The sequence below is a fragment of the Vicugna pacos genome, chromosome 3, assembly GCF_048564905.1.
Source record: "Vicugna pacos chromosome 3, VicPac4, whole genome shotgun sequence".
NCBI classification, from domain to species: domain Eukaryota; kingdom Metazoa; phylum Chordata; class Mammalia; order Artiodactyla; family Camelidae; genus Vicugna; species Vicugna pacos.
Genome location: NC_132989.1, coordinates 30,925,898 through 30,953,152, shown reverse-complemented (window position 1 = coordinate 30,953,152; position 27,255 = coordinate 30,925,898). Strand labels below are relative to the sequence as shown.

General features: G+C 37.7%; 1 protein-coding gene across 1 annotated transcript in view; it reads left to right on the top strand.

The window, feature by feature from the left end:
* The window catches only part of ADAMTS19 (ADAM metallopeptidase with thrombospondin type 1 motif 19), a 221,253-nt gene that overhangs the window by 28,269 nt on the left and 165,729 nt on the right, over positions 1 to 27,255 (top strand). The window contains exons 3-6 of the mRNA XM_072950428.1: positions 16,365 to 16,530; positions 22,919 to 23,091; positions 24,678 to 24,761; positions 25,448 to 25,605. Coding sequence (XP_072806529.1) covers positions 16,365 to 16,530; positions 22,919 to 23,091; positions 24,678 to 24,761; positions 25,448 to 25,605 — 581 coding nt within the window. The remainder of the gene's footprint in view (positions 1 to 16,364; positions 16,531 to 22,918; positions 23,092 to 24,677; positions 24,762 to 25,447; positions 25,606 to 27,255) is intronic.

Genomic DNA, 27,255 nt, shown 5'->3' with positions numbered 1-27,255 from the left:
TTTTATTTCCATGGAGATGGCTGTGAAATGGCATCCTGCTATTGTTTCCATTTTAACGTCCTTGATTATTGGACAGGTGGGGCATCTTTAATGACATCAGCCTTCAGGGTTTCTTCTATTAAGGACTCCCCGTCATGTAATTTGGGTATTCTTCTGCCGGATTCCCTTGGCTTTCCGAATTACTTGTCTTTAAATAAATTCTTTTATTACGTATGTTGCCAATACTTTCTTCCAGTCTGCCAGCTTTGTTCATGTTGTGTCATAAAATGTTTTTAATTTTCATATGGTCAAATTTAATAATACTGTCCAGATAGAGTCAAATTTAATAATACTGCTTTTTGGTGCTCCTTTAAGAAGACCTTTCCTTCTCTGAAGTCGTAATCAAATCTCTCTGCTCTTCTCCTCTTTGAATAGTGTAGGATTGCTGAATTTCAATAAAAAGCCAGTTGTAGAACAATGATTAGGTTATTTTGCGATTTATGTTAAAAAAAACTCAAGATACTATGTGTTTCCTTGTGGGTGCCTGGTGTGTATATGTATAAAGATATAAAAAGATCTAGAAGGAATCAGGTCAAATTGATAATAGTGAATATTTTTGGAGATAAATGAAGATGTCTAGGGATTGACGATGGTAAAGAGATCTTTAAAGTTATTTATAGTTCTGAAGACCATTTTGATGGAGACCTTGTGTATTGCTTGTATAACTAAAGGTCAATGTATGTGTGCACATATGTATATTTAATATACATAAATGTATATATATTATGAGAGCAGTGTAATCACCCACGATTTTTTTAAAGAGACATACTCATATTTCCACTGCTTACAACCGCTGTTATAATTTTGGTGTACTCTTTTTATTATCAGTTTGTTTCCCTGTGATTGTTTTGAGTTGTTTTAAAAGTTCAAATTAAAGTGTACATACAACTTTTATAATCTTAAAAGAAACTTATGTATCATATGCATTTTATAGTATTGCCACATAGACTTCAGTAAAGTCAGATTTAAAGGGAATATAATGTGTTTTCCCTGAATATGCCATAATTTAGCTTATTATTAATGGTAGACTCAAAATGGCATCCTTTTTTTTTTTTTTACAGTCTTGAAAAGTGAATATTATTCTATGTGGTTACTACTGTGTGGTATTTTTTTTAAGAAGATCTTCCCTATTCCAAAGTTACAATCATCTCTTCCATATATTTTTCTTTAATTCTTTTTTGTATGGTTGATTTTAATAAAACAAAGTAAGCAGGCCGTGTTTTGAATGTATCTAAAGATAAACTGCCAGAACCATTATTGAGTCCAAGGGTGTAAGTAACCTGGTTCTACAAAGGTTTCCCAGAGGGAACTAAGTTGTGAGGCCACCAGCAGAGTCTCAGGGCACCAGGTTGACTATTTTAGCTAACTGTGAAGTCTTCTTTTATATGCTTATTTTTTAAATTACTATATGAAACAATGGAATTGTGCCTAATTGTTGGAATTTACATTCTTTTAGTTGCTAGCCAGCAGTGATCACCATTCCATAGCTATTTCTCTGTTTCTCTTCCTTGGTGATAGATACATATCATTTGCTTATTTGGCTGTTAGGGTCTTAGCGATTGTCATTTATAGAATTAATGTGTTGTAATCGTGTTTATTCTAAATGTTGTCTCAATTTGTTTTGCAAGTTTAGTTGAATGTTACTTAAATGTGCCTTTTCAGAACGTGGAATAACTTCTTCTTTTAAGTAAGATGCTTTGTAGTTATCTTTTTAAAGTAACTCTTTAATCACTTGGGAAGAGAATATTTAGGTAGATTTCTAAATATTTAAATGAAGGTATCTTAAGAATACTGATTTCAACCAGGAAGGACCTTTCTAGGAAAATTCATGATTCTGTCTTTCACTCTGCCTGTATACAATAATTTTAATCAATCTCTTAGATAACAACATTAATATGATTTTAATTCAATTTGGGAAATGCTAAGAATCTGTAGCTACTAATTTGTTGGATTATGGAATTAAAATCCCAAAGTATTTTTTAACATCTTAGCAGCATATAACAATATGAAAATTACAAGAATAAAGACGTTCTGCCATTAGTTTAAATAAAACTTCAGATGGAATTAAGTGCATGACTCTTATGCTTTATTATAACCAAGATAGTTGGCAAAAGTAAAAATTATCCATGTATCATCTATTTCACAAGAATTACAACTGTTACTTTTCTGTCTGTTCATGGTGGAGTGCTCTCAAGTATTTTATTTTTCCTTATCTTTAATTTTCCTTTCAAACCACAGAGATTCCATTCATCAATATTAAAGTTGCAGAATCCGTGTGTTATGCGTCATGAATTTTGAGGGTGCACATTTTCCTCATCTTCCATTGAAATTTATATTGCATTTAGCATTAATGAAATAAGGACTTAAATGGTAGTCGTATCTCAGTTTTATTCAAATTGTAAACAAATAAGTGTCTGTATTTCAGAATAGTTAATTGCAAAGGATAAAGGATATGGAGCTGACAGAGAACTATTCTATTCACTTGGTGCTACCGATTTTCAGTGTTTGTCTTAGCACGTGCAGTACTGGGAAGAGCTAATTATGCTGTCCCTCCTTCTTGATACGTGTTTTTATCACTTGCTGTCCAGGACTCCGCCACTCTCTGACTGCTCCCTCCCAGGCTGCTGCCTGGGTTATTCCTCTTCTCTGCCCCTTCTTTACACGGCTGTGCCCTCAGGCTCAGTCATGGACCTTTTTTTCCTCCTCTGTCTATACTTACTTGTTGATCTTTTCCATTCCCGTGGCTTAAATGCGAACTGTGTCAGTGACTCTAAAATAAGTAGCTCTAGTTTATACCTCTCTGTTGAGCTCCAAGTTTGTATGCCCAGCTACCTACTTGACATTTCAGCATGAGCTCTGGTAGATACACAGAACCTAACATGTTCCGAACAGTTGGGTCTTCCCCCAACCCCCACCCCATCTTGCTCTCCTTAAATTATTATTATTGATGGTCAACTGTATAGGTTGATTTGGAAAAGAAGAAAAATCATACTGTGGTCCTACATTCCTCTGTTTCTTTCAAAATGCGCATTCAAAATTGTGCTTTCTGTTTGCTCTGTCTTCGGAATTTATCCTGCATCTGATCAGTTCCATTGCCATTAATGCCACCCTGGCTGGAGCCACTGACCACTCCTCACCTGCATTGTTGCAGTAGCCAGCCGTTCCCCCTCTGTAGTCTGTCCTCAATACAGTGACCAGAGTGAACCCTTTTAAACAGGCCTAGGCATGTTCATTGCTGTACTTGTAATAGCGAGGTGTCTTTAGTGAAAGTTTAAACCTTGAGTGCAGAAGATAGGCATGTCTTCAGTGTAGTAGTGAGCTCTGAGCAATAAGAGAGAGGGGTTTGTTTTGGGAAAGTGTGCAGGTCCACTTCAGCCGAGATCAGTGAGTTGTTAAGTTTTTACAAAATGATCTACAGCATATACATGTTAACATCTGTTAAATACTGGCAGTGGATTACTGGGCACTGTGTTACCCTATGTATTTCTGAAAGTTTGAAATATTTCCTGATAAGGAATGATAAACATTAATAAATGGAAACGCCTCCCCTCTTCTTATCCTATACCAGTCTGTAGCAGGCTTTCAGTGTCTCTCATTTCGACTCATCCTATGCGCTAAAGACAGTTTTCATTTAATATTACCTTCCGTACTTTAAAATCAAAGAAAATCAAAACTGAGTGACATTTGTAAACTGGAGACTATCCAAGTAAAATGAAAAGTACGAAGAAGCGTAGAGAAGCCTATTTCATATTAGGAATGGTTCGAGTAACCAGGCACTTAGAGAGAAGCCATGAGGGTATTTGTCATACAAATAAAATGTGAAATGATGCTTAGGATGCAGAATGAGGGCTCATGGTTTAAAGCGGTTTTGAGAAAGCCTTCTGGGCCTTTTATAAAAATCCTTGTGAGAGGTGCCTCTGTCCAAGAGAGGCCTAGATTGCTTCAGAGTGCTAATTGTTCTATTTGTGATTGAAATGCATAAATAGAATATTCAGTATTTATCAGGGATATTGGTGAATGATTTCTTCTCTGGGTGGAATTTGGAACAAACTGACCCCTAATTTCTTGTTTGGATAGGTTCTCCTTTATAACTGTTTTTCTTAAAACGTGATTTTAATATTCCCGGTGTGGTCTGGTATACACAGAGTGCATTGGGTATCCGCATTTTTACCAGATGATTTCAGCTCTTCAGGTGTGTGGCCTCTCAAGGTAATCTCTAATACATCACCCTGATGTTTACATTAGCTTTTTGAGCCTCTGTACCCACCGAAGGGACATGTCTGTAAGCGAGAGTAAAGAAAAAAAAGGAAAAGTATGTTCTTCCAGCTCTCCTTAGTCATATGTTTGCATTTGAGGACCTGGTAGTTCAGAAACAGGCCATGTGTGAAAGAACTTTGTTGGTCCAAGATTGATTGCCCCCTTTAATGGGCGGAAAACACCAAGGAAATTTTACTTAATGCCATTCAAAATGTGGGGGGAATACTATTTGATTATCCAAGGGTCCTTCGTGGAGAAAAACCCACATTTTGCTGATGCAGATGGAAAAGAGGACTTAAAGTCTACAGTAAATAAACTCTTTAGTTATTATAAAAGACACTTAAGCTTGTCTTTTGAAAAATGACTCTTTTGTACCCTGCTGTATGTCCAGCATCTAACACATTAGCTGATACATAGTGTGTGCTCAGTAAATATTGTTGAATGTGTGAGTTATTGTATTTACTTGACCTTTAATTGAGTCTGGAAAGTAAGCCGCAACACTTTTTCCATGTCTCTGAGTACCAGTGCTATGGTCCTTGAGTAGTTTGCTCCACTGATCTTGTTTCTATGGTGAAATGAATTCGTATCTGCTCTCTAGGGGTACGTAGGAGGCTGGCAAACCTCTGTTGATTGTGAGGTCACCGGGAAGACCTGGCAGTGATGGGCTGTGCGGCTTTCTCAGTGGTCTCCAAATCACAGCTGTGCGGCTTTCTCAGTGGTCTCATTCAGTTCCACTGGGAGCACAGGACGGGGCTGGGCTTGCCTGAGATCAGTGCTGCCAGTGCTCATCACCATGGTGAGTGGCCCTGAACGATCGCTGGGTGACTAACACTTTAACAGCTAGGTGCACGGCCGAGTGTGCACCAGCTCATTAACTGCTAGGGTGGGTGGCCAGTTGGAAGCCACCTTGAAAAAAAAAAAAAAAAGCATAGGTCAAGCAGAGTTAGTTAATAAATTTAAATGCTCCGCATGACTCAACAAAATGGAACATGTGAAATTCTCTCATTTGCAATGAAACTCATGCTTTGGGGGAACCCTGATTGATACAGGCGGAACAGTGTTAGCTTTTGCTCAGTTTTGGTTGTTGAACTGAACAGCAGCGGGCGTACACGTGTTTGATCATTCTGCACAGGACTGCTCTTTTCCCACCGGAGCAGTGTGGGTTAGACAGGGTCAGAGCTTCTTCAGAGTGAACTGAGTAGGAACTTACTCCTGTCTTTTCTTTAAAGCCACTCCTAGAAAGAGTGCATTCTGATTTTAAAAGGCAACTATATAAGCTCCTGCTTTTCCTTTATCCTCACTGGCCTCTCCTCCTCAGTCTCCTTTGCCAGCTGTTGCTCTGCTTCTCCACGTTCGGGCCCTCAGGTTTGGCCTTAGACTCTCTTTGGTTCTTTCTCTGTATTCTCTCTCTCTGGATAACATCACTTATCCCCATGAACTGAAAACTGATCTCTCTATTGGCAGCTCCCAGATACATGTCTCTAGCTTTAAACTCTCCACTAAGCTCCATACCCCAACTGTCTACTTGATTTCTGCACTTGGATGCTTCGCAGAGCAATCACACCGAACACAGCCCCATCAGAAACTTCGACCCGCTGCCCCTAAACTCTGTTTCATCCTCAGTATCTGACATTTTTATCTCTATTACAGACCTCAGTCTCCCCTTCTTGAGTACCTAAGCCAGAAACTGGTGTCATCTTTAATTCTGTTACTGGCCCTCCATGTCCCAGCATCTAAAACATTAACAGACTTGGGTGGTTGCTGTCTGGTTTGTATGAGAAATCCAAATTTATCTCAAATGTATTTGCTTATCTCCATATGCTTGGGTCAGCCACCGTGTGTTGCTTCCTTGGTCTAGCCATCATGGTCCTGCACTTGAACTGTTATGACTTCCAGCTGGTCTCTCGGATTCTACTCTTGTCACCGTGTAATCAGCTTTCTAAGAAAGAACAAGAATGACTTTCTTCAAAATTCAGGTCAGCTTACGCCATACACTGTCAGTTGCTTCCAGTTACACTTCAGATAAAATCTCAATGTCTTATCATGGTCTTTAGAGCTGTACACGAATCATGCCCTGCCAGCCCCTCTGTTCTGCTTTTGCTCCTGTAACTGTTTGTCTGTGACTCCTGCCTCTGCTGCAGTCTCCACGTCAGTTCTTTAACTGTGTCCTGGTTCATCTGTAGGTCTGTCTCACTGATAGACTTTACATTAATGCTACCATCATTTATGGCTTTGATTACAGCGGTACCCTCCCAGCAGGTCTGGCGTCCCTCCATTTCAACCTGTATATTAAATTAAAACATAATCTAACTCATGCATGTGCATCATTTGAAAAGTCAATACTTACTACAAAAATTACAGTGTAAAAAATGAACTTTTTCCCCCTCCTCTCCATCCTTGATTTCCCTCTTAGGAGCAATTGCATTTCTTTTAGTGTTTACGTTGCCTCTTGACAAGTAGTATAGATTTTTATTCTTAGATTTTTTTTTCTTTGATTAGATTTTTATTCTTCGTTTCTCATTTTAAAAACATATTTTACTGTGACATAGACATAAACATACATTGTCATAAATAATTATTACAAATTGTATACTTATGTAAACTCAGTGTCGATATATTGAGTTCCTCTGTCTTCCAGAGCCATAGTCTTGGCATTTGCATCGTCCACCTAGGATACCACTCTTCTCTCACTTACATTCTGTTTCGTGTTGCTGGCTCCTGTAGGGCTTGCCTCAAACGCTGCTTCCTTTACTAGGTCTTCCTGGGTCACCCTCTCCAGCATCTCGACCTCTGCTCTAGTTCTCTCAGATCTTTGTTTCTTTAGTGACACTTTTCTCAGTTTATAATATCTTAAGTGTATTTGTGCAAACACCTTATTTTTTCCCATCTTTTGGCCTGATATATCAGATCTGTGAGATAGGGATGAAATCTGTTTCATCTTGGAATCCTCGGTGCCTTGCATAGAACCAAACTGGGTATTCAGTGGGGACATTTGTAATGAATGTGAATGAGCATCAGGAAAGTACAGTGGAACCTAACTTTTGGCTAGACTGCTTATAAACTTAGAAGTAAATTTAAAACTGAATTTGCTGTTTCTCAACTTTCTTTTTGCATGTTTAAAGAATCCATAAACATCCCAATGGATTAATTAAAAACACGTAACCGACAAGGGATTACAGAGAAGTGAATGGATGTAAGAAAGTACGTGAAGAGCGATAGCTTTTCTTGATAGGAGCAGAAATTCGACTAAAATGATAAAAGTTATAACCACTACAATAACCAAAAAATTAGCTATTTTGGATAATTAAATGTTAGGGTGGAGCATGCCCTTTCCACTTTACTAGATTTTAACCACTTCTTTTTCACTTCTCCAACATAGAACAGCTTCTGTTCATTATACTTGTGATGTTGTGTATCTATGATGGAGTTAAAAAGCAAGTTTGTGAAATTGTGTGTGTGTGTGAAATTGTTTTAAAATTCGTATCTCTCTCAAATGTTGGGGAAAAGTTAGCAGAAGGCAATGGTTTTCAAGAAAATGGGAAAGCAAGCATGTTTTTTCATTTGTAGGAGTGAAAACTATTCTTGTGTGATTGTTGTGTGGATAAAGTAAGACTCTTACACAAAAGGCTGCCGTGAAGCGTCCCATAGTACAATCTGTAACCAGTGTCTGAGAAAAGATAGATGGTCTAAAAACCAAAGTAGGGTTTTTCCAGGATTTATATCAGAATGTGTCCCACGAGGGACACTGCTATGGATTAATGCCCTGGTTGCTTTCTGATGGTTGTTTCCCAAGCATCACTCTGCCCCGACTGTGCTAGGGTAACTTTTTCTTAAAGGCGCCACCTCAGGGTCTTTAATTTTTCTTCTCTTTCTGGAATGTTCTCCCCCTGCACCTTGGCCTGACCACCTCTCATACTCCAGGTCTCTGCTCAGATGTCACCTCACTGAAAGGCCACCCTCACACTGCTGTCTAACCCTTCCATGGAACTTGGCACCTGAATTCATATCATATGTGTAGAGCTTTTCGCTGAGTAAGCAGGACTCAAGGAATATCATAGTAAACCAAGCAGTTTGCTTTTTTGTGTGTTTGTTCCTTTCTGTTTTCCTGGTCTTCCTTCTGGTATTGTTTACTCCTGGGTTGTGAGAAGTCCCTTGGTAAATTTAGTTGCAAAACGTCTCTGTTTGGTAATGAAAATATTAACCCTATAGTCATCACACCATCCAAATGCGTGTAAATTAAAAATTTCTCCGCAGCAGGCGCTCTCCACATTCAGGCTGTCTTAGAGCTCATCGCATGCAGGATGGGACAGAAGTGAGAGTCCTCGTTATTCCGCAACTAGAGCTTTCATTCCTCTCCTGCTCAGCGCTCTGGGAGTGCTCTGCGTCCCCTGGGACTGAGGCTCTCAGGGAAGCGAGATGAAAGAGAGTGACTGAGGGGATCAGGGTTGATGATGCCGAGCTCTGTGACCGGTGCTTAAAGTGGATTCTCTCTTTCTCTCCTGGGCCACGTATATGCATCCCTGGGAGGCTTTCCTCTTCAGATGTGTCCCTGAGTCCCTGAGGTCTTACACTTAACTTGCTCTCTAAGTAGAATTAATTCATCTTCTCTAAGTGGTCACTTTAGCTCCCACCTTGGTCATTAGGTACTTGGTGGGGTACTTCCAAGCTGTATTTTAACCTTGATTTATATTGGGAAATAGAACACAGACATAAATAAGTGATGGTATATGTACCATCAGTGTAAAGCTTATTAACAAATGGTGATGGAGCAGTTGTGTCACTTTGTCGCAGCTCAACAAATGGCACATCGTCTCCCATCCTGGGGTGTAAGTGGGTGATGGGTCTTGTCAGCCCTGTTCATTGCTGTACCCTGAGTTCTGGCTGTACAAATTTGATTTTGTTGAGCAGTGGATTGAATGAATGAATAGCTCTTAACATTGTGATATATTTAGAAGTGATTATTCAGCAATTAAAAACCAGCTTACAAGTATTATTTAATACTGTTAAAAATGAAATAGTTATTGAGCTTTTCTTAAATGAGGAAGTAAAGTAGAATATAAAACTTAAACGTATGTATATTTCTGTATAGGCGCACACGTGCACACACACAGGTACACGACACGTGTATATGCTAGTAGACTAGAAAGAAACATAGGTACATACCTATATAATTCCATATGGTGGGATTAGGGACGATTGTTTCTTAACTATATTTTTAAAATGTTCTCCTATTTAAAAGTTCTGGTTTTATGATCAGAAAACATTTTAAGAGGAAAAAATAGAAAAGACAATAGAAAGAAGAAGGAAGGAAAAATGAAAACCTTAACGTCTTCTCCCAAATCTCACGGGAGAGCGATTGTGTTTCCACCATTGAAGGAGGCCTGGAGCTGAAGCCCTCAGCGCCCTCAGAAAGCCTCTGGCAGCTCACAGTCTGAGCACATAAAACAGGCAGCCCCAGATAAAGTTCAGAGCCTAGTGCAGTATTTTTATCTCCTGCTTTGTGAGGGATGGGGCCTGGCCTCGCTCTTGATATCAACGTTTGGACATCTACCATCTGTGAGGTGTTGTGCTTGACGTCAAATCCTCGGTGCAAAATTTTTTGAAGATGAGAGTTATTTGGACAACAGTCCTGTGGCCGGGCTAGTGTTTTCAGATAGCCTCACAGAGGCGGCGTGTGCGCCAAGCCAGGCAGTCTCTGGTTTGAATCCTGTCTTCACCAAATACTGATTTGTGACCTTAGGACACAATAAATCTTTTTTGAAACTTGCTTTTTTATTTTTCCAACGATAAAACGAGTAACATTAACATGTGTGTCCCAAGCTGGCTATTAGATTAAATGAAATAATGAATATAAAGGGTCTGGCATACGGGCAGGTGATTTTCTTACGTTCTTGTTTTTTTTAGCAATATTTTAAAATAAGTTGAATAAGGCAAGAGTCAAGATCTATATAACTTTTTAGCCTGAATAACTAGAAAAAAGGCACGCATTGAGATACATGCTGAGAGGTGCTAGTTTTGGGGGAAATGATGGTGCGTCTCACGTGGGATGATGAGGAATGAGAAACAAGGAGAGCAGAAGCAGTGGGCTGCAAGGGGCTGGGAATCGTGTCCGTAGGGGGTTCTGCATGCTTTGGGAGTGATACCTGCAGAGAACAGTTGCTGACTGAAGACCTGCCTTGGAGTGAGGAGCATGACCTGTTTAAGGAAACAGAAACAGTTGCTAGAGAAGAAGAGAAATGCAGCCGTGTAATATTCGTGGAGGAGAGAAGTGGTCACGGGTCAGATGCCTGAGAGAGGAGAATAAAGGAGAGGAAACCGTGGGTGGCCTCAGAACAGTTTCCAGAGTCCAGTGGAGGAAACTAGGAAGCTGGTGGAAATGGAAGCAGAACGTAGGTCGTGAGCAGATTTAGAGTGATGTATTAAAACCAAGTATCAGTGTGGAAATTAGGCTTAGATTCCAGCCCTGACATTCACATGAACTCTCTGTGTGATTTTAGGCGAGTCATGCAAGATTTCTAAGCCTTGGTTTTCTTGATTTTATAACTCCAGATGGCCAGATGATTCTAAGTTTCCTTCTACCATTGTAGTCTGATGATTCTTTTTGAAGCCTTTTGGCAGGGAAAGTAAATGGAATGATGTTAGCAGTTTGAGCCCGTGAAAACTTTTCCTAAAGATAAAACTTGGACACACCAGGAAAGCAACACTGGAAATGCCAGAGGGAAGAAACCAAATTGTAATTTTCCCCCAGAGAGAGTCACAGGTAGAGTGAAGAGGTGTCCTTCAGAGCAGCGAATGGATACGTTTGAATCCATGAGTTCAAAGCAGCATTCTCAAGCACCTGCTGTGTACCAGCCTTGTGCAGTGGGGGTGTGATGAGGAGCACTGCACCCCAAGTCTTTCCTGAAGTAGCTCACGGTCTAGAGAGTCACGAAAACAGCATTCACTATGGGCTTTATAGTGCGGTCACGGCAAAGCTACAGAAGTGGACGGGGGAGGCAGTGGTCACTTTGAAGAGAGGACAGAGTTGGCTTGATATTGAAGAAATGATAACTCTATGTACCGTGACTTTCTGGAAAAGAGAAAACAGCATGTGCGGTGTACCGAGGTGTGACCATGCAGCTGAAAGTTATTCTGAAATCAGTTAAAATATAAAATTTGTTCACACAATAAAAACGTTTGTTATGGTTATCTGTGAAGTGTAGGTAGCAAAGATAAAGTTGGAGTGGTAGGCAAGAGTTTATCATGACCTTATACCTTATATGTCCTCTTTAAGGGTTTGGGGTTTATCCTCACGGGCGCAAAGGGGAAACCTTGAAAAGACTGAGTCAGGAAGCGTACTTCAGTGTGATACAATAATAGGACAGGTATGGTGTCAGAAGTGTGTTTTCCTACAGCTTTATGTGTATGTATGCAATACACAAAGGTGTGAAAAATCACTCCTAATTACAGTAATATTGAAAATGATGTTTTATTTGAATAAAGCATGAAATAAACTTACAGTATTGTAATTTATGTCAATCCCTATATTATGCTTACATTTTAAGCTATACACTTTAGTTAGTGTGATATATACTATAATATTACCATTCAAGAGAATACATGTGAAAATACAGCCAAACTTAAATAGAAGTTCAGTTTGTGTAGAGTATCAGTCATCTATTGAAAATGTTTTTACAAGCAATAGACTGATGCCAGATCCTTTCAGTAACTTCTGTTCCTGCTATTTTATTTTATTTTATTTTTTACTGAAGTATAGCCAGTTTACCATGTTGTGTTAATTTCTGGTATACAGCATAATGATTCAGTTATTACATATATATGTATATTCCTTTTCATATTCTTTTTCATAACAGGCTATTACAAGTTATTGAATATAGTTCCCTGTACTCTACAGTAGGACCTTGCTGTTTATCTATTTTCTATATAGTGGTTAGTATCTGCAAATCCCAAACTCCCAGTTTTTCCCTCCAGTCCCACCCTTGCTTCTTCTAGTATCTCAGGTATTTCCTAGTACACTTTATGGTCAGACAGTAGCCTGATCATCCACAGACCTTCAGGACATTGACTTCCCTTTTCCTGTCAAGAACTTTACCATTTCATGTTTTCAGTTATGTTGGTTTACCTTAATTTTTGGCTACATTTCCTCATTTCTCTATTCAAGCCAGGCATCTTCTTAAACCTTTTCCTAGATTCCACTTCCTCGTTGTCCTCGCTCCCAATGCCTCCTCTCACGAGGAGCACTTCAGCCTAGTTTTATCCATGTTTTGCTGTCCCTCCAGAGTCTTCTCACAGCCCGAAATTACTAAGATCTACCTCACACTTATGCTATTTACTTCTTGTGATATGCTATATATTTTTAAAAATAGGATATTATTAAAGACCCTCACAAGATGCAGTTTGAGCCTCAGATACAGACCCTTCAGCTAATCCGCTGAGAGTTTACTTAGAAAACCAAGGTTCTGGAAAATGAAGACAGTTTCCAGAAAGGAGCATGGAAGAATGAAAAGAAAACTTGTGGTAATGATAGTCGTGCATCCGCTCTTTGAGGGAACAGGACGTGAGGCAGTGCAAGTGAAGCAGGCGTGGGAACAGGGCTGGAGAGAGCCATGTTGCTTTCTCATTTTTTAAGTTACATTTTATTAATGCTTATGTTAGGACTTTAGAATCTCTTTCTCTATGTAAAAGATCATAGTTAATCTGAGTTTGAACAAATGAAACATTTGTATTCGGTGAATTGAAGCCGTGAATTGAAAAATTCATGCACATTTGGCCAAATCAAATTTCAGGTTGTGATTAGGAGTTGGTGGCGGGGTCGGTACACCTACTGGGAGATCAGGGTTCATGGCTGTTTTAAAAAGCACGTGAGCATCTAAATAGAGAGAAAGTGAAATATCAGAACCAGTAAGACAAGAAATGACTGGTAACTTATTCTCACATAAGCCGTGGTAAATTTGCAAAATACTGACGTGTTTGCTAAACTGTCAAATCAAAGAATAACGTTCCATGACAACAGAGCAGACACCATCATCTGAGAAAATGCACACGATGACAGAAACGAGGTAGGGAGCAACTGTTAAATTCATTTCATTTTGAAATGTTTGCACGACGTGTCTCAAAATTGTTAAAATCACTTTGAAAAATCTAAATAGGGCAGTCTGGGAGACAGTGCTTATATAGTTTGCATTTATTTTAGAGACTGTATTGTGCCACATTAAATCACGATTAATTAACGTTCTTTCCTTCTAAAATTGGAAGGGCAATACTCGCACTAAAGTGAATGCTGCCTAACTGGATTGTCAAACACGGGAGCGCTTACTTGTAAAGAGAGGTGAATATGCCTTTATGTTCTTTCAGCGCTTGTAAATTCACAGCGCAGGTAGAACAGCCCATGTTGTTAGTGGAACAAGTGAGCCCTTGGTGGGGACAGAAAACCTCAAGATTTCCTGCAGTTCTGCTTGAAAGATACCAACTCAAGCTAGAGCACTTCCTGTGCTGCAGGACAGTATCCTGGTCTCAGAGAGAAGCCCTTCCCCGAAGGGAACCTGAGCACTTGATGCTAAATGTGCCCCCGAGTGAGCTGAGTCTGGCACGCTGCGGTCAGCCGGGAAATACGTATTGAATGAATGAGTCCTCGTTTATAATTATTCCAACATTTTTCTCCTTTTTAAAAGTAGCCTTCTTATTTTTAAAAACATGTATAGATAAAATCCTAACACAACAGGGAGCTCTATGTTATGAAGAGGTTTCTGGATTGTAACTAAAAAAAATTCATCTTTATTTCACACTATATTTAATATGCTAGCATGGGGTTACAAAGATGAATAAATTTTAATCCTTTGGCCTCTGAGCCCTTTAGTTCACTCTCAAATGTTTGGCTGATTACATTTGTTAAGATTATCCTTATTAATAAAATAAAATTTACGACGAACATTTATTGAGGGGTTACCCCATATCAGATTCTATGATAGGAGCATTACAGGTCCTAAAAGTGCTTTTAAAAAGCCTTCCAAACAACCCTGTGAAGCTGTTGTATAAAGCACTGTAACTTTCTCATAGTTGCATGCTAGTAGTAGGTTATGAACCCAAATAATCTTAAGTCCAGAATCTGTTCTTGAGGTCATTAAATTTTACATGATAGTATGCAATTAAATTTTATAATGTTTATTGTTATAAATCGTACCATACTTAAAACCTGTTGAAAGAATGTATCAGATTGTAAACTTATGATTTAGGGAAACTGAGAATCGTAGCAATAAATGTTTTAGTCATCAGCCACACTGTCAGTTCTGTTAACGGCCCTGACTGCTAATTCAACATCAGAACCACACTAATATATGACAAGAGAAACATTTATGTATTTTCACACTTTGGATTAGTGATAAATAGTGTGACACCACTTATCCTCAGTCCATACATAGATAGATGTACAACTTTTTTAATGATTATTATTTACATTTTTAAGTATTTGATATTTTATTCTCATAAAACTAGGCTCTAGGGAAAATTTTTTGACTTTCATGTAATTAGTTTAAAGTTTAAGCCAGTTTTACATTTGAGAGAATGGAAACATCATTAGAAGTCATACACAAAAATGGTTCAAATATATACATGTGTGATATTTGAAAAGAATCATCAGAGTAAATCTTTGCTTTATCCCCACCTACAAATGGTGTGTGCGTGTGTCAAGAGAGAGGCGGGGAGAAGGGGAGACTGGGAAGGCGAGGAAGAGGGGGGAAGAGACAGAGAGGGAGGGGACAAACAGGTGGTGGAGCTGCTATTCTAGTGGTTGGGAGTTTTATGAGTGATATCAACACTTCAGTAAAAGGAAATGGATGCGGATTTTAAGATTATTCTTCAGATATCTTATAGTGACAATTCTGTACAGAATAAAATGAGGTAGCATACTGGGAATCACCTGGTTTTCCATACAGAAGATGCAATACATTTTAGTAATTAAAACAAAACAAAATTTAAAAACTTTTTTGCTTCTAAGGAAAATATTTTGTTTTTGAGCGTAGATTTTTTTTTCATATTCCGTTTGAAAGAATTACTATAGCTGAAGAAGTTATTATATTACTACGCTAATTGCATGTGGATCAAGTTAAAATGAACTGTATATAATGTTCATGTAGCTAATGCAAAACAGTGTTTTAAACTTTGACATTAGCAAAGTGTGAATCGTGCAGTTCTAGGCGATTATTTCTTCAGAAATGTTTACTAAAGAGTTAACAGTGTAAAGATCAAATAAATGTTTTTATATATATTTCAGTAGAGTAAAATAATAAAAATTGAGAAGATCAAGTCATATATTCTTCCACGTGGAATATTTTCCTAGTTATAATGCAAATTTATATTCTAAAAAAGGAAGGGAAGAAATGAGTAGACTTAGCTTCAATATAATAAAAGAATATTTGCTTTTGAAAAGTTCTTTTTGTTGATCATAACCATGTTTTACAGTTATTAGCCCTCTGCCCACAACTGGCTGACTTTAAAAACATGGCATTGTATGCAATGAAACTTGTTTATATAAGTGATCCTTCATTTTTCTCTGTAATTTATTAGTCAAGGGTTTTAAAAAATGTTTAGTAAGAGGCTTTAAGAATATTTTATATAATAACTTTAATGCTGTATAGCCTCCATTTACTGTGACATGTTACATGAATTACTTTATTGAGTAATGATTGTCAAAAAGTTGGACTGTGTGGCGTATGCAATTAAAAACTCTATTGCCCTTCTGTACATGCTGTACGTGTAAGTGACCCCATGGGTCTCCCAAAGTGAGCCTTTAACATTCCAGAATTTTTACTGTGCATCTGTTGCTGGCATCCAGCCTCCCACCCACACAGGGCTAAGAATAACTAAATTAAGTTTATGCTAGTGCAATAAAGTACATGAAGATGAATAATAAAGTGGAAAGACAGTTACCTTCTTCGTGGGGTTGCTCAAAGAGCTTCACTAGAAACATGTGTGCACATATGTGGAAGAAGATAGAGTGTGAGTGGGAGAACCTAGAAAGTAACTTATTCGAATGGTATTTCATCCATATCTTTTTATGTTGTATATTCCAGATGGGATTTATACAGCTTAATGAAGACTTCATGTTTATTGAACCACTCAATGATACAATGGCCATAACGGGTCACCCACACCGTGTATATAGGCAGAAAAGGTCCATGGAGGAAAAAGTCACAGAGAAGTCAGCTCCTCACAGTCATTACTGTGGTATCATTTCAGGTAATGCCTTCTCCTGAAAGGATTTAACTAAATACGCAATGTGAGATGAATCCTGTAAAAATTCTCCCTTCCCTCCTTGCCTCCCTCCTTATCTGTCCATTCATCCAGCAGCTTTATCTTTTTTATAATGTGGCATTTCTCTTGGCTAATGACAGTTACATACAGTTTTTAGACTTCTTTTTTAGTTTTCTAAAAAATGTACTATTGTACATTTTAATATCACGAAATAGAAACCCAAAAGAACTTCAGATGCTAATATATTACATGCTCTGTATCTCTCCTGAACTGTGAAGTGTTCTCATGGGATACTGTTCACCTCACTGGAATAGAAATGACACAGAGAGAATTCCAGATGCCATGAAACTGAATACTGTGAGCTCATGGTCTTATTTTAGTCCACCTCTATGAGAACATCACAGAGATCTCTTTACTTTGACCAGAAGCATCTTTTCCTTCTTCTTCTTTTTTTTTTTTTAATTTGACTCAAGTAAAAACCATCTTGAAGGTTTAAATTAGCAGAGGAACAAATGGAAGAGTCAAGATTTACTTCTTTGAATTTTATTCTCAGTGTCAGAATACCTGAAATCTGGAAGTTTCAGAGGCTTATAAACATTCCCAACCATCAAATCCTAGTCTCTGTGTGTCTGCCAGTTCCTCACAGAAATAAAATGGATGACTGTTTTGTACACTTCTTTACTTCCTTTGGCAGAGATCTGTGGCATTAACAAGAGCGGTAAGGAAAATGAATGATTTCTATTGCATAAGTAGGACCGGAAAGTTATAGCCAACGTTCAGTGGTTTCCCTAGGTGAAGTGTTGGGACATCTAATCCAGACATCCCAGTGCATATGCACTGAAGGAGAAATATTTCCATTTTGAGTCTGAGGCAGTGAGAACTTATTGAAGAATTTTTGCTGTAAAGACTTTAAAATTTGACTTGAAGACTTGAAATTAAGTGTTAGTGTAGTTAGTGGCAAGATATCAGTTCTGAAGTTGGTTATGGTATTTGAGGCTGGTTTAGGTATGAAAATTGTGATAACAAGTAACATTTGCAGAGGCCATGGGATGTTCGTGTCACCTGTTGTCTGGGATGTTCAGATTCAGAAAGAGTTTCAATATGTTTCTGTTTCGATGTACCAGTCTGTATGGGAATTATCTTCAAAAGTGGTTAAGTGAATCTGTCTCTGTTACACTGTTCAACATACATGATCAAGTCATTTTAAATAAGACACATCTCTCTTCTTTATTCGAACAACTATAGACACAATGAAGTTAAAAAACAGCTGAATTAAAGTTGTAGCATTACAAACAAGCAAAAGAAAGGCTTTTGTATCATGAAATGAAAACAGCAGCAACTTGGATTTAGTCCATTTAAGGCGGTTGCCTTGTGTTGAGTTATACTGCAAATCTGCGCTGTGCAACTTTCGAATCATAGCAAGTTCCAGCTGTTCTAATTCCTCATGTGCACGGATGACATAAAGCAGGCTTTGTGTGCCTTTATGCATGGACGAATGGTTTCTAGAAAATTCTTAATTTTGATAAGTTTTTAACGCATAAATACACGGTACGTATTTTACACATGTTGTTGATGAAGTTTAATTTTTTTGAGGCATGACTGTTACATACTAATTGTTTGTACTGAGCGCTTGCGCACAAGGAGTGCTAGCCTGTCATCAGTTGGATGCTTTACTGAACTTACCTGTTCTGATGCTTTTTAAGGATGTGGAATTTGAAAAATCATTTTAAAATCAGCAATCCATGATATAAAATATCATTTACTTAATTAAACTGATATGCCTAATCGTAGTTCTTGCCTTCTTCAGGTAATGCATTAACCTATTAAGAACATGATTCAAATTTGGATAACGTAACTGCATTTGCCTTTGCACAACAAGAACATAAAGTTGACTTGGATTCAACTTGGGCTTTGTCCTATTCCCCATCATCATTTTAATGCCATAGGTTTATATGTATTGAGTACGTAAATATTTTGTCTGAACAGGCACTTTTATAGTTTAGGATGACTTTGTTGTGTCCTTTTCTGAGAAGACAATACAGAGGAAAGAAGGGCACGTAAGGCTGAGAGTCGGAGGCCCTGGGTTCAAGGCCCAGCTTCAGTCTCCCTTCAGCTGCAGACTCTCCTTCACTTCCCTTGAACTTCTGAACCTTAACTTCTTCATTCACAACATACGCAGAACCAGTCATCACACAGGGAGGTGGAGCTAAGTGACACAGCTCTTATTCTCAAGAGGTGACCAATGTATTATTTTAGACAAACTGGTAAGTGAGTAATTATACGACAAGTAATTATATGACAGTTGACAATTATATGACAATTATATGGAGCTATGAAACTTAGTACCCAAGATTCTAAGCTTCTCATGTAATGGGCTCAGCCTCAAAGATCTAGCCACACGTATCCAGACTGTAGGGAGGAAAGGAAACAGAGTGTGCAGGTTAAGAAAATGGACTTTGGGGTCAGACTGCCTGTATTCACATCCTTATGCTGTTACGTCCTAGCTGTGTGACTTTGGAAAACTTACTTGATCTCTCCAAAGCTCCATTTACAGTGTACAAAATGGGCACAGTGATGCCCAAACCTCAGTGCTATTTCAAAATTAAATTAGATTATATGTGAAAATGAAAAACATACGTGAAGATATTGTTAGACAGGGAAAGTGCATTTCAGGCCAAAGAACAATACATACAAATGTATAAAAGCAGGAGAAAGTACCAGCTGGGGAGCTGAAGCCAGCGTCTGCAGTGTGGACATGAGATGCAACTGGGAAAAGTGGTCTTGGACGAGATAATGAGTGGGCTTGGGTGCCATGGTGATAAGGATTTTATCTGGAAGGCAAAACATGGTCCTTAAGATTGTAAGCAGACAGGTAACATTATCAACCAATATATATGCCTTGACATTTTAGTATAAACTTAGGAGTATGTCCAGGACTCTGGGAACAAGAAGAAGATTTATGGAACTGAAGAAGACCAGTCTATTCAAGCAGGATATGGAGACCATCTCTGCTCTGAGAGCTGACTTAACCAGACCGCCACTGAAAAGGTTTCCATATGCCATGCAGAATTGCTGTGGAGCATATTACGGGGAGCACATACTGAGCATCGGTGACAACACATTTAAAAATGTCTTCTTTAACTGGAAGTGTGTGGTATCCACTCTTTTGTTTTTATACACACCTGTGGGTAGAAAATGGCCTCAAGACTGAAGACATGAAGAATGAGCTCAGCACGGTTGATGTGGACAATGAAGACATCAAAGGAAGCAACTTCAGAAGATGACCTCAATGTGCATGATTTTCACATGTAACAGCTAACTTGTAGGATGGAGTCAAACAACCATGACATTGAGATTCGTAAGAAATCTAAAATATTCCAAATAGTCTGTTTAAATATAACATGCAGATAAGGATGTAGCACACTGACAGTTTGGGGCCAACACAGCTGTCATTAGCTGGGGCAATAAACATAACAAACTTTTCTCTCTCTCCTTTATGTGGTCTGTTTATCACTCTTGAGAAGGTTGAAAAGCCACTCATTTTATGACTATCCCTTTGGTTTCGTATTAGCTCTCGTTTTATTTTTCTTACATCTCTGTCTCCTCCATGGGCATGTCTTCTTCCATATGTACACCCTGAAATGGAGATTACAATCAGAAAAACTACAAAATTCATTTCTGTTGTCAGTCTCAATGTACTAATAAAACCAGTTTCTTTTGTTGTCCTTCATCAAGGTCTTTAGTATCAACTGCTGGGACTAAATATGGATTACTTTTAACCACAGTGATTCTGTTGCAGATGACTGCTGCTGTTTTTTGTCCTTTTGCATTTTCTTCTTTCATGATATAATATTTATTTTTTTGTTAAATAAAGTGTCTTTGCAATTATTTTCATAACATTTTGGTTAACTTAGTTAACTGACTCTACTTGACATTTGGCTAAAACTATTTGTTAAATAGATTTTTAGTTTGTGTCTCTGTGAGAAAAAAAAATGAGAAACTGTAATTGGTGGAGATATCGGAGAACAATGAATCTTGTAGAAATCATGGTGGGATACAGTTCGTGTTAGAGCTCAGAGCTAACTCAGTTGGGTTTAGAAGTTGGTAATAGAAGGGACACAGTAGTTCAAGAAATCAAGAGCTGAATTAATCCTGGTATAATGAAAAGATATTAGAGGGCAAATTAGGTGGAAACGGTAGTAAAATAGAATAGAATAGAATTAAATTGAACTGGCAAGCCAAAGTCAAAGTACCTGGAACAAGACTTAAGAAAATGAATTTATCAGAAGCCAAGATAATGGACTAGAACTATGAGAATACATACCTCCAAATTCAATAGAAAGTTGAAGATGTCTGTGGAAATATGACAAAATAGACACATAAATTTACATCCATGGGATTCCATTAAACACACATTTACTTCCAGGAAATCCACTAAAATTATAGAAAAGAATTATAAAAGATGTCAGCAACTAGCACAAGGTTTGGGGAAAAAGATGATAGCAATTTAGTGACATCTACAGAATTTTGGTAAATGGCAAGAAGAACAGGTGATAGCTGGATTAATAATGGATTGTGGAAATAATTGCAGAGCTGTAGAAATTTGTTAAAACTAATTGAATTGTACACTTAAATGGCTACTTATTATGGCATGTAAGTTACCCCTCAATAAAGCTGTTAAAACCATAAATTAATTATTGAAGCACCAGATGCACACAGAAAGTTGTACAAATGATGTGTCTAGGTACTGATTTTTCTCAAAATGAGCATGACTGTGTAGTTACCACCCAGATCAAAATATAGAAATTATCAGCGCCATAGCTATTCCCCTTGTGCCCACTCCTAGACACTAACTTCTCTAACCCCAAGATAGTTACTGTCCTGATTTGTGACATCACGTCTTCCCAGTTTTTGATGTTTCCATAAATGGAATCGTGCACTACCGACTCTTTTGTAATTGGCTTCTCTTGCTCAGCATTAAGTTTGTGAGGCTCATCCATTTTTTCACTCGTTGAAGTAGCTGGTTCATTTTCATTTCTTTATCCATCCATACTATTGAGGGTTAGTTGAACTATTAAGAATAGTGCTGCTGTGAATAATTTTACATGTAACTTGCATGCATTTCTGAAGAGTATGTACTTTAGATTGTTGAGCATTAGATATACAGTTGTTCAGCCCTAAGAGATACTGCCAACCAGTTTTTTTAAAGTGTTTATCCTGGTTTAAATGCCCAGCATGTGTGAGTATGGGACTTCCAGTTGTCCTCTCATTCTTGTGGACGCTCATAAAATCATCTCTTTATTTTAGCTGTTCTAGGGATTTTAATTTATTTAATTTGCATTTCCCTAAAGGCTAATGAGATTGAGCACCTTGTATGCTATAAGCCATTTGAATCTCCTTTTTTGAGAAATAGCTACTCCAGTTTGCAGCCACTGTTTCATTTGCGTTATCTGTCATTGATTTAGAGTAGCTTTTTAATTTTTAACTTTTTAAAATTTTATTTTTATTGAGGTAGTTAATTTACAATGTTAGTTTCAGGTGTATAACAAAGTGATTTAGTTATACACATACATACATATATATTTTCTTTTCAGATTCTTTCCCATTATATATTATTACAAGAAATTCGGTATAGTTCCCTGTGCTATTAGAGTGGCTTTTTATTTCTTTATTATGGAAAAGTACTGTAAATATCTTCTCCCACTTGGTTGGATGCTTTTCATTCTGATAATGCCATGTTTTCATGAACAGAAATTTTACATTTTTATACAATTAAATTTATAAATATGTCTATTTGTGGTTACTGCTTTTATTTGACCCTGTTTGAGGAATCTACTACGCTAAGGTCATAACTTCTGTATGGTTCTGATGGCAGAGCCAATTTCTTTGTAACTCATGCATAGTTTTAGTTATTAGGGGCACCTGCCTGACCCGAGGATGTGTGGGGCAGTCCCCTCAGGCACTTCTTGCAAGCAGGCATTTATTTTGTCACTGGTTTCAAAAGGGAAGATCGTGATATATTTTATTTATTGAGTTATTTATATGAATTTTTGTGCTAAAATTTTTACCATTGTGATCATCAGCAACTCTGGAAAGCAGGTGGTATACTGGTATTCATTTTACAAATGAGGAAACTAAGACTGACAAGTGGTGTTAGTTTCCAAGTGCAGAATTAATAAATGGTGGATATCCAGTCTGTCGGATTCCAAAGCTAAATGCTCATTTATGTTCCATAAGTATAGCTCACCATTATATCACCAGCTCATGTTGGCATTTAATAAACTTTCTTCATCATTGTTGAAGAAATGGACTTTTTTTTTTATTCACTTTGCCAAGATGGAGGCACATTGGAAAATTTCTTTCTCTGTTGCAGATAAAGGAAGACCTAGATCGAAAAAAGTCACAGAAAGTGGAAGAGGGAAACGATATTCATACAAATTACCTCAAGAATACAACATAGAGACTGTAGTGGTTGCAGACCCAGCCGTGGTTTCCCATCATGGAGCAGATGCAGCCAGGAGATTCATTCTAACCATCTTAAATATGGTAGGCAAACTTTAAAGTGCGCTTGGAATTTTTTCAAGAAAACTCTAAGGAAGAAATGTGTGAGTATAGTGAAGTTCTTTAAAACTTAACTCATTACTATTCCTTTCTTTTATTGACATGACATCCGTTAAAAAAATACATATACCAAATTGATCCATCTTAAAAGAGATATGAAAATGATAACTCACATCTTCTAGTAAAAAAAAAAAGCATTGTTAATTTTGATGTGGCAAAACTATTTCTCTATTATTCTTTTTTCTCTTTTTTGTGCCCTTCGTTTCATTCTTTTTTATAAAAGGCCATTTGTTGAAATAGCAGAAATGTTATCTTTGTCTATAAGCACGGCCTCACTGAAGTTCTGTAGATTATGAGTTGAAACAAAAATGGAGGTTGGTAATTCACCGAGCTCTTTTACAGATAGGTAAAATTGAATGTCAGAGATAATACTAGTTGAGTAGTAAGACCTAATAGCTAATAGCTGAATTTTTAATGAGCTTAATCACATGTAGCTCACTTTGGCTGATAGCTTCTGGACAGCAGAAATCTAGGTTGTACCAGGATACCACCTGAATCTGAACTGCACACCCCATTGGGTAGGCTTCCTTCGAGGCAGAATTAGAAGGTTATAGTGAAGACTGGTTCTTAGGGGAGAAGAAGCGTAAAGAAAAACCACAGGCAAGTGTCCATGTGTAATTCCAGTTACCATGTAAGGCAAGGTAAGAACCAAACCGCCAATTCAGAGATAACTGTGTTTTGTAACTTCCCCATTCTTACTTTTTTTGGCTTATCATTTGGCTTACTCTTATCAGTGAACAGATTTTTTTCACGCCGCCATCCTTCTGTCTGTGTTCAGCTCTGTCCTGGACACTCTGCCAGCTTTCTGTTTAGGGTAGACTAGCATAGCTTAGCAACTCCAGTCTCTGATGTGGGTTTGGTGTGCCAGTGTTACACTTTCTGTTGTAAAGTAAATAAACACTAAAATTTACCCCCCCCAAATCAAGGTACCACATAAAAAATGTGCCTTACTTTTCAACATTGCTACACATACCATGTTTGGGGAAAGCCAGTTATAATTTTGATTTGAAAACTCTAAGCATCAACAGCCTTGTCTTCATGGGCGCCATGGGAGGGAGGAGCTTTGAAAACCCGTTCCTATTTGGCAGCTAGCCTGGGGAGAGAAAATAAACTCTAAGGGGTGAACTGGGAGGTGGCATAGAGCAGGCTGAGCTTTCAGGGCTGTTTCTCAGAAGAAAGGAGGATGCTGGCATTTTGTGGCCTTAAGAAAATTAATAAAAATTCTTCTCTTTAGTATTATGAAAATCCCAACCTTCCTTCTGCACCCCATTGAAATGCCTGGGCTTTCAAGGTTGCAGTAAGTGTATCAGAATGCTAGGTCTAAATTTCTTGGTGTCTATAATGCATTAGTTACTATTGCTTATTAAGCTAATTTTTAAATAACTTAAATTTTAAAAAATATAAAATTTCTCAACTAAATTGAGATTTTTTTTCCCTCATGTCTGGGCTTTAAGAAAAATTAAGATGTTTTTCAGTTTTCTTTTAGGATTCTTCTTTTTATTTGTTTTCAGGTTTTTAACCTTTTCCAACACAAGAGTCTTGGTGTGCAGGTCAATCTCCGTGTGATAAAGCTTGTTCTGCTCCATGAAACTCCAGTAAGAAAGTTTTGAGTTTTTTGTTCAATTAAGGAAGTGGGTGAGAAGTTGTGTTCAGGTACTTTGAAGTAAAGGGAATGTTAGGGATTTACTTCTTATTGACTTACAATTCAGAAATATCCACTGAGTCACTTTAAGTATCATGAATCTAGCCTTGAGTTTTAGTTAATACCTCAACTATATTCCAAAAATAGGATGTTCTTAGTTTCCCAGGATCCTGGAAACAAACCTTAACTTTACAAAATGTGACTTTTAAAAGTCATTTTTAATGACAGTTTTATTTTCTCATTTAAATATGTGCTTTACAATTGGTTTGTTATCTGTAATTCAATTTAAGCAGATACTCCTCTGTGGCATCATTTTAGCCTGCTATGAACTGGCAGTTTGGAAAATCTTTGTTCTTAAATTGTAGATGTAGTGGATTAAGTCTAAAAGTTCCACATTCTTAATATTCCATTGCACCTCTCTCCTTCTCAAAATAGCATTAAACAGATTTTGTAATTATTGTATCTACACAAAGTTTTAAGATTTTTTAGCTCAGGCAAAATTAATCCTGAATGTCGTCCAGGTTCTAATTAATGTTATGGTCAGCAGGCTGCTTCAGTAATTCAGGAAGTCTTCTCAGTTTTTAGCTTTTTGTCTGTCTGAGAATAATTTGCCTTGAAGTAAAATCTCTTCTTTTGCAGGCAGATCTCTACATTGGACACCATGGAGAGAAAATGCTAGAGAGTTTTTGTAAGTGGCAGCATGAAGAATTTGGCAAAAAGAATGATATACATTTAGAGATGTCAACAAGCTGGGGAGAGGACATGACTTCAGTGGACGCAGCTATACTTATAACAAGGTGAAATTTCCAAAGCCAGTTAAATGACATTCCTAATTCAATGGTGAGGCTGTTAATCCTATTAATCCCTTCACAGAATGCTTTTATTCCAGATTTGGTGTTCCAAAAATCTTTTGGCATAATGATGTTAGACATCTCCCTCAATTCATAACAACTGATTTCTAAACAGGCATATATTGGCTGGCATATTGACTAGACATTTGGTTAGGTAATTAAAAAAAATTTACTGTCAGTTTTGGATGTGAAGATGTAGCCATTGACAATAAGTGAAAACACTGGTGAATTTTGATGGACCCTTGAAATTGTGAACCTATGCTCCATGTTTTTCAGTCATCATACAAAGTACCCAAAATGTTAAATCAAGTGATTGACAGGCTCTCTGGTTCCATCTGAGAAAAAAGTTTCAATCACATCTCTAGCTAATGAACTTTGAGCTGCATTGTGAATGTCCGTACCACTCACAAATATTTGTAACAAAGCATCACATATAAATATAAGGAGGTGACATGGTGAGCAACAGTTTACTCTCTGTGAGCACTTTATAGTAGTAATTATTTATGAGTATATCTTGCTTAGAGCTAGTAAAAATTAATGGTAATTCATTGTTCGCCAGCCATTTTATTTTAGTATGAATAATGTTGACATTTCACATCACGGACTACACAGTGACATTGAAACAGAACTGTATGTAATGAGTCCTATTGCATTCACGATAGCTTCTTGTTGACTTGTACAAAAACTATTTTACTTATAAATAATTCATAAAGATGGAAAAGATCTCTATGCAGGAACACAATTGGACTTCCATTTCCAGCTACGTAGGTGCACCTGATACTGGAACTCTGCAAAAAACAACCATAAAACTTGAAAATAGTTATGAGGCAACTGCTTTCAGTCATAGGAGAATGAGCAGTGCAGTCTCTAAAACAAGGAATATATGTTAAGTGAGCCCCACAGCCAACCCAGCTTTTTGCCTGGGGACAATTTTTTTCACTGGTCCAGCAAGCTGGAATCTACGTAGAGCACAAAGGTCCTACTCTGAGGGCACCAGGGAAGAGGACTCTATGCAGGGAGAGGTGCCAAGAAGTCTGTGTGCAGGTCATCTGTGAGAACTTTGCAAGGCTGGCTAAATATATACAGATAGAAACTAATCAAATTTCATCAGAGTGCTACTGCTATGGAATTTAGATGTTAAAAGTAGACTAGAAATTGAGCATATTCGGGCCACAACAGTAGAGCAACTTTGTTGATACCATGTCATTACTCCTGGCATTTAGCCAAGAAAAGAGAACGGCTGCGCCTTCACAATAGGCACCATGATCCAGAGAAATGCCTACACTTGACCTGTCCTAACCAAGCCTGAAACCAAGCCCTTGTACCGTTTTCAGAGAAGATAGAGTTTGGAGATTGAGTCCCACCAGTTTACAAAGACTTGGGAATCATCTTGAGCTTTTGATAGATCTTCCTTACCAAAGAATAAACTCGACACTACCTAAATTTAGAGTGACCAGCAGGTAACTGAACTGCTTCCTAAAATAAGAATCAGCACTCTTCAGAGGAAGATAACAGAATCTTGAATCTCTATAATATATTATCTACAATAACATGCTCAGAATATAGTGAAAATTAGCCAAGCAAAGAAAGATGACA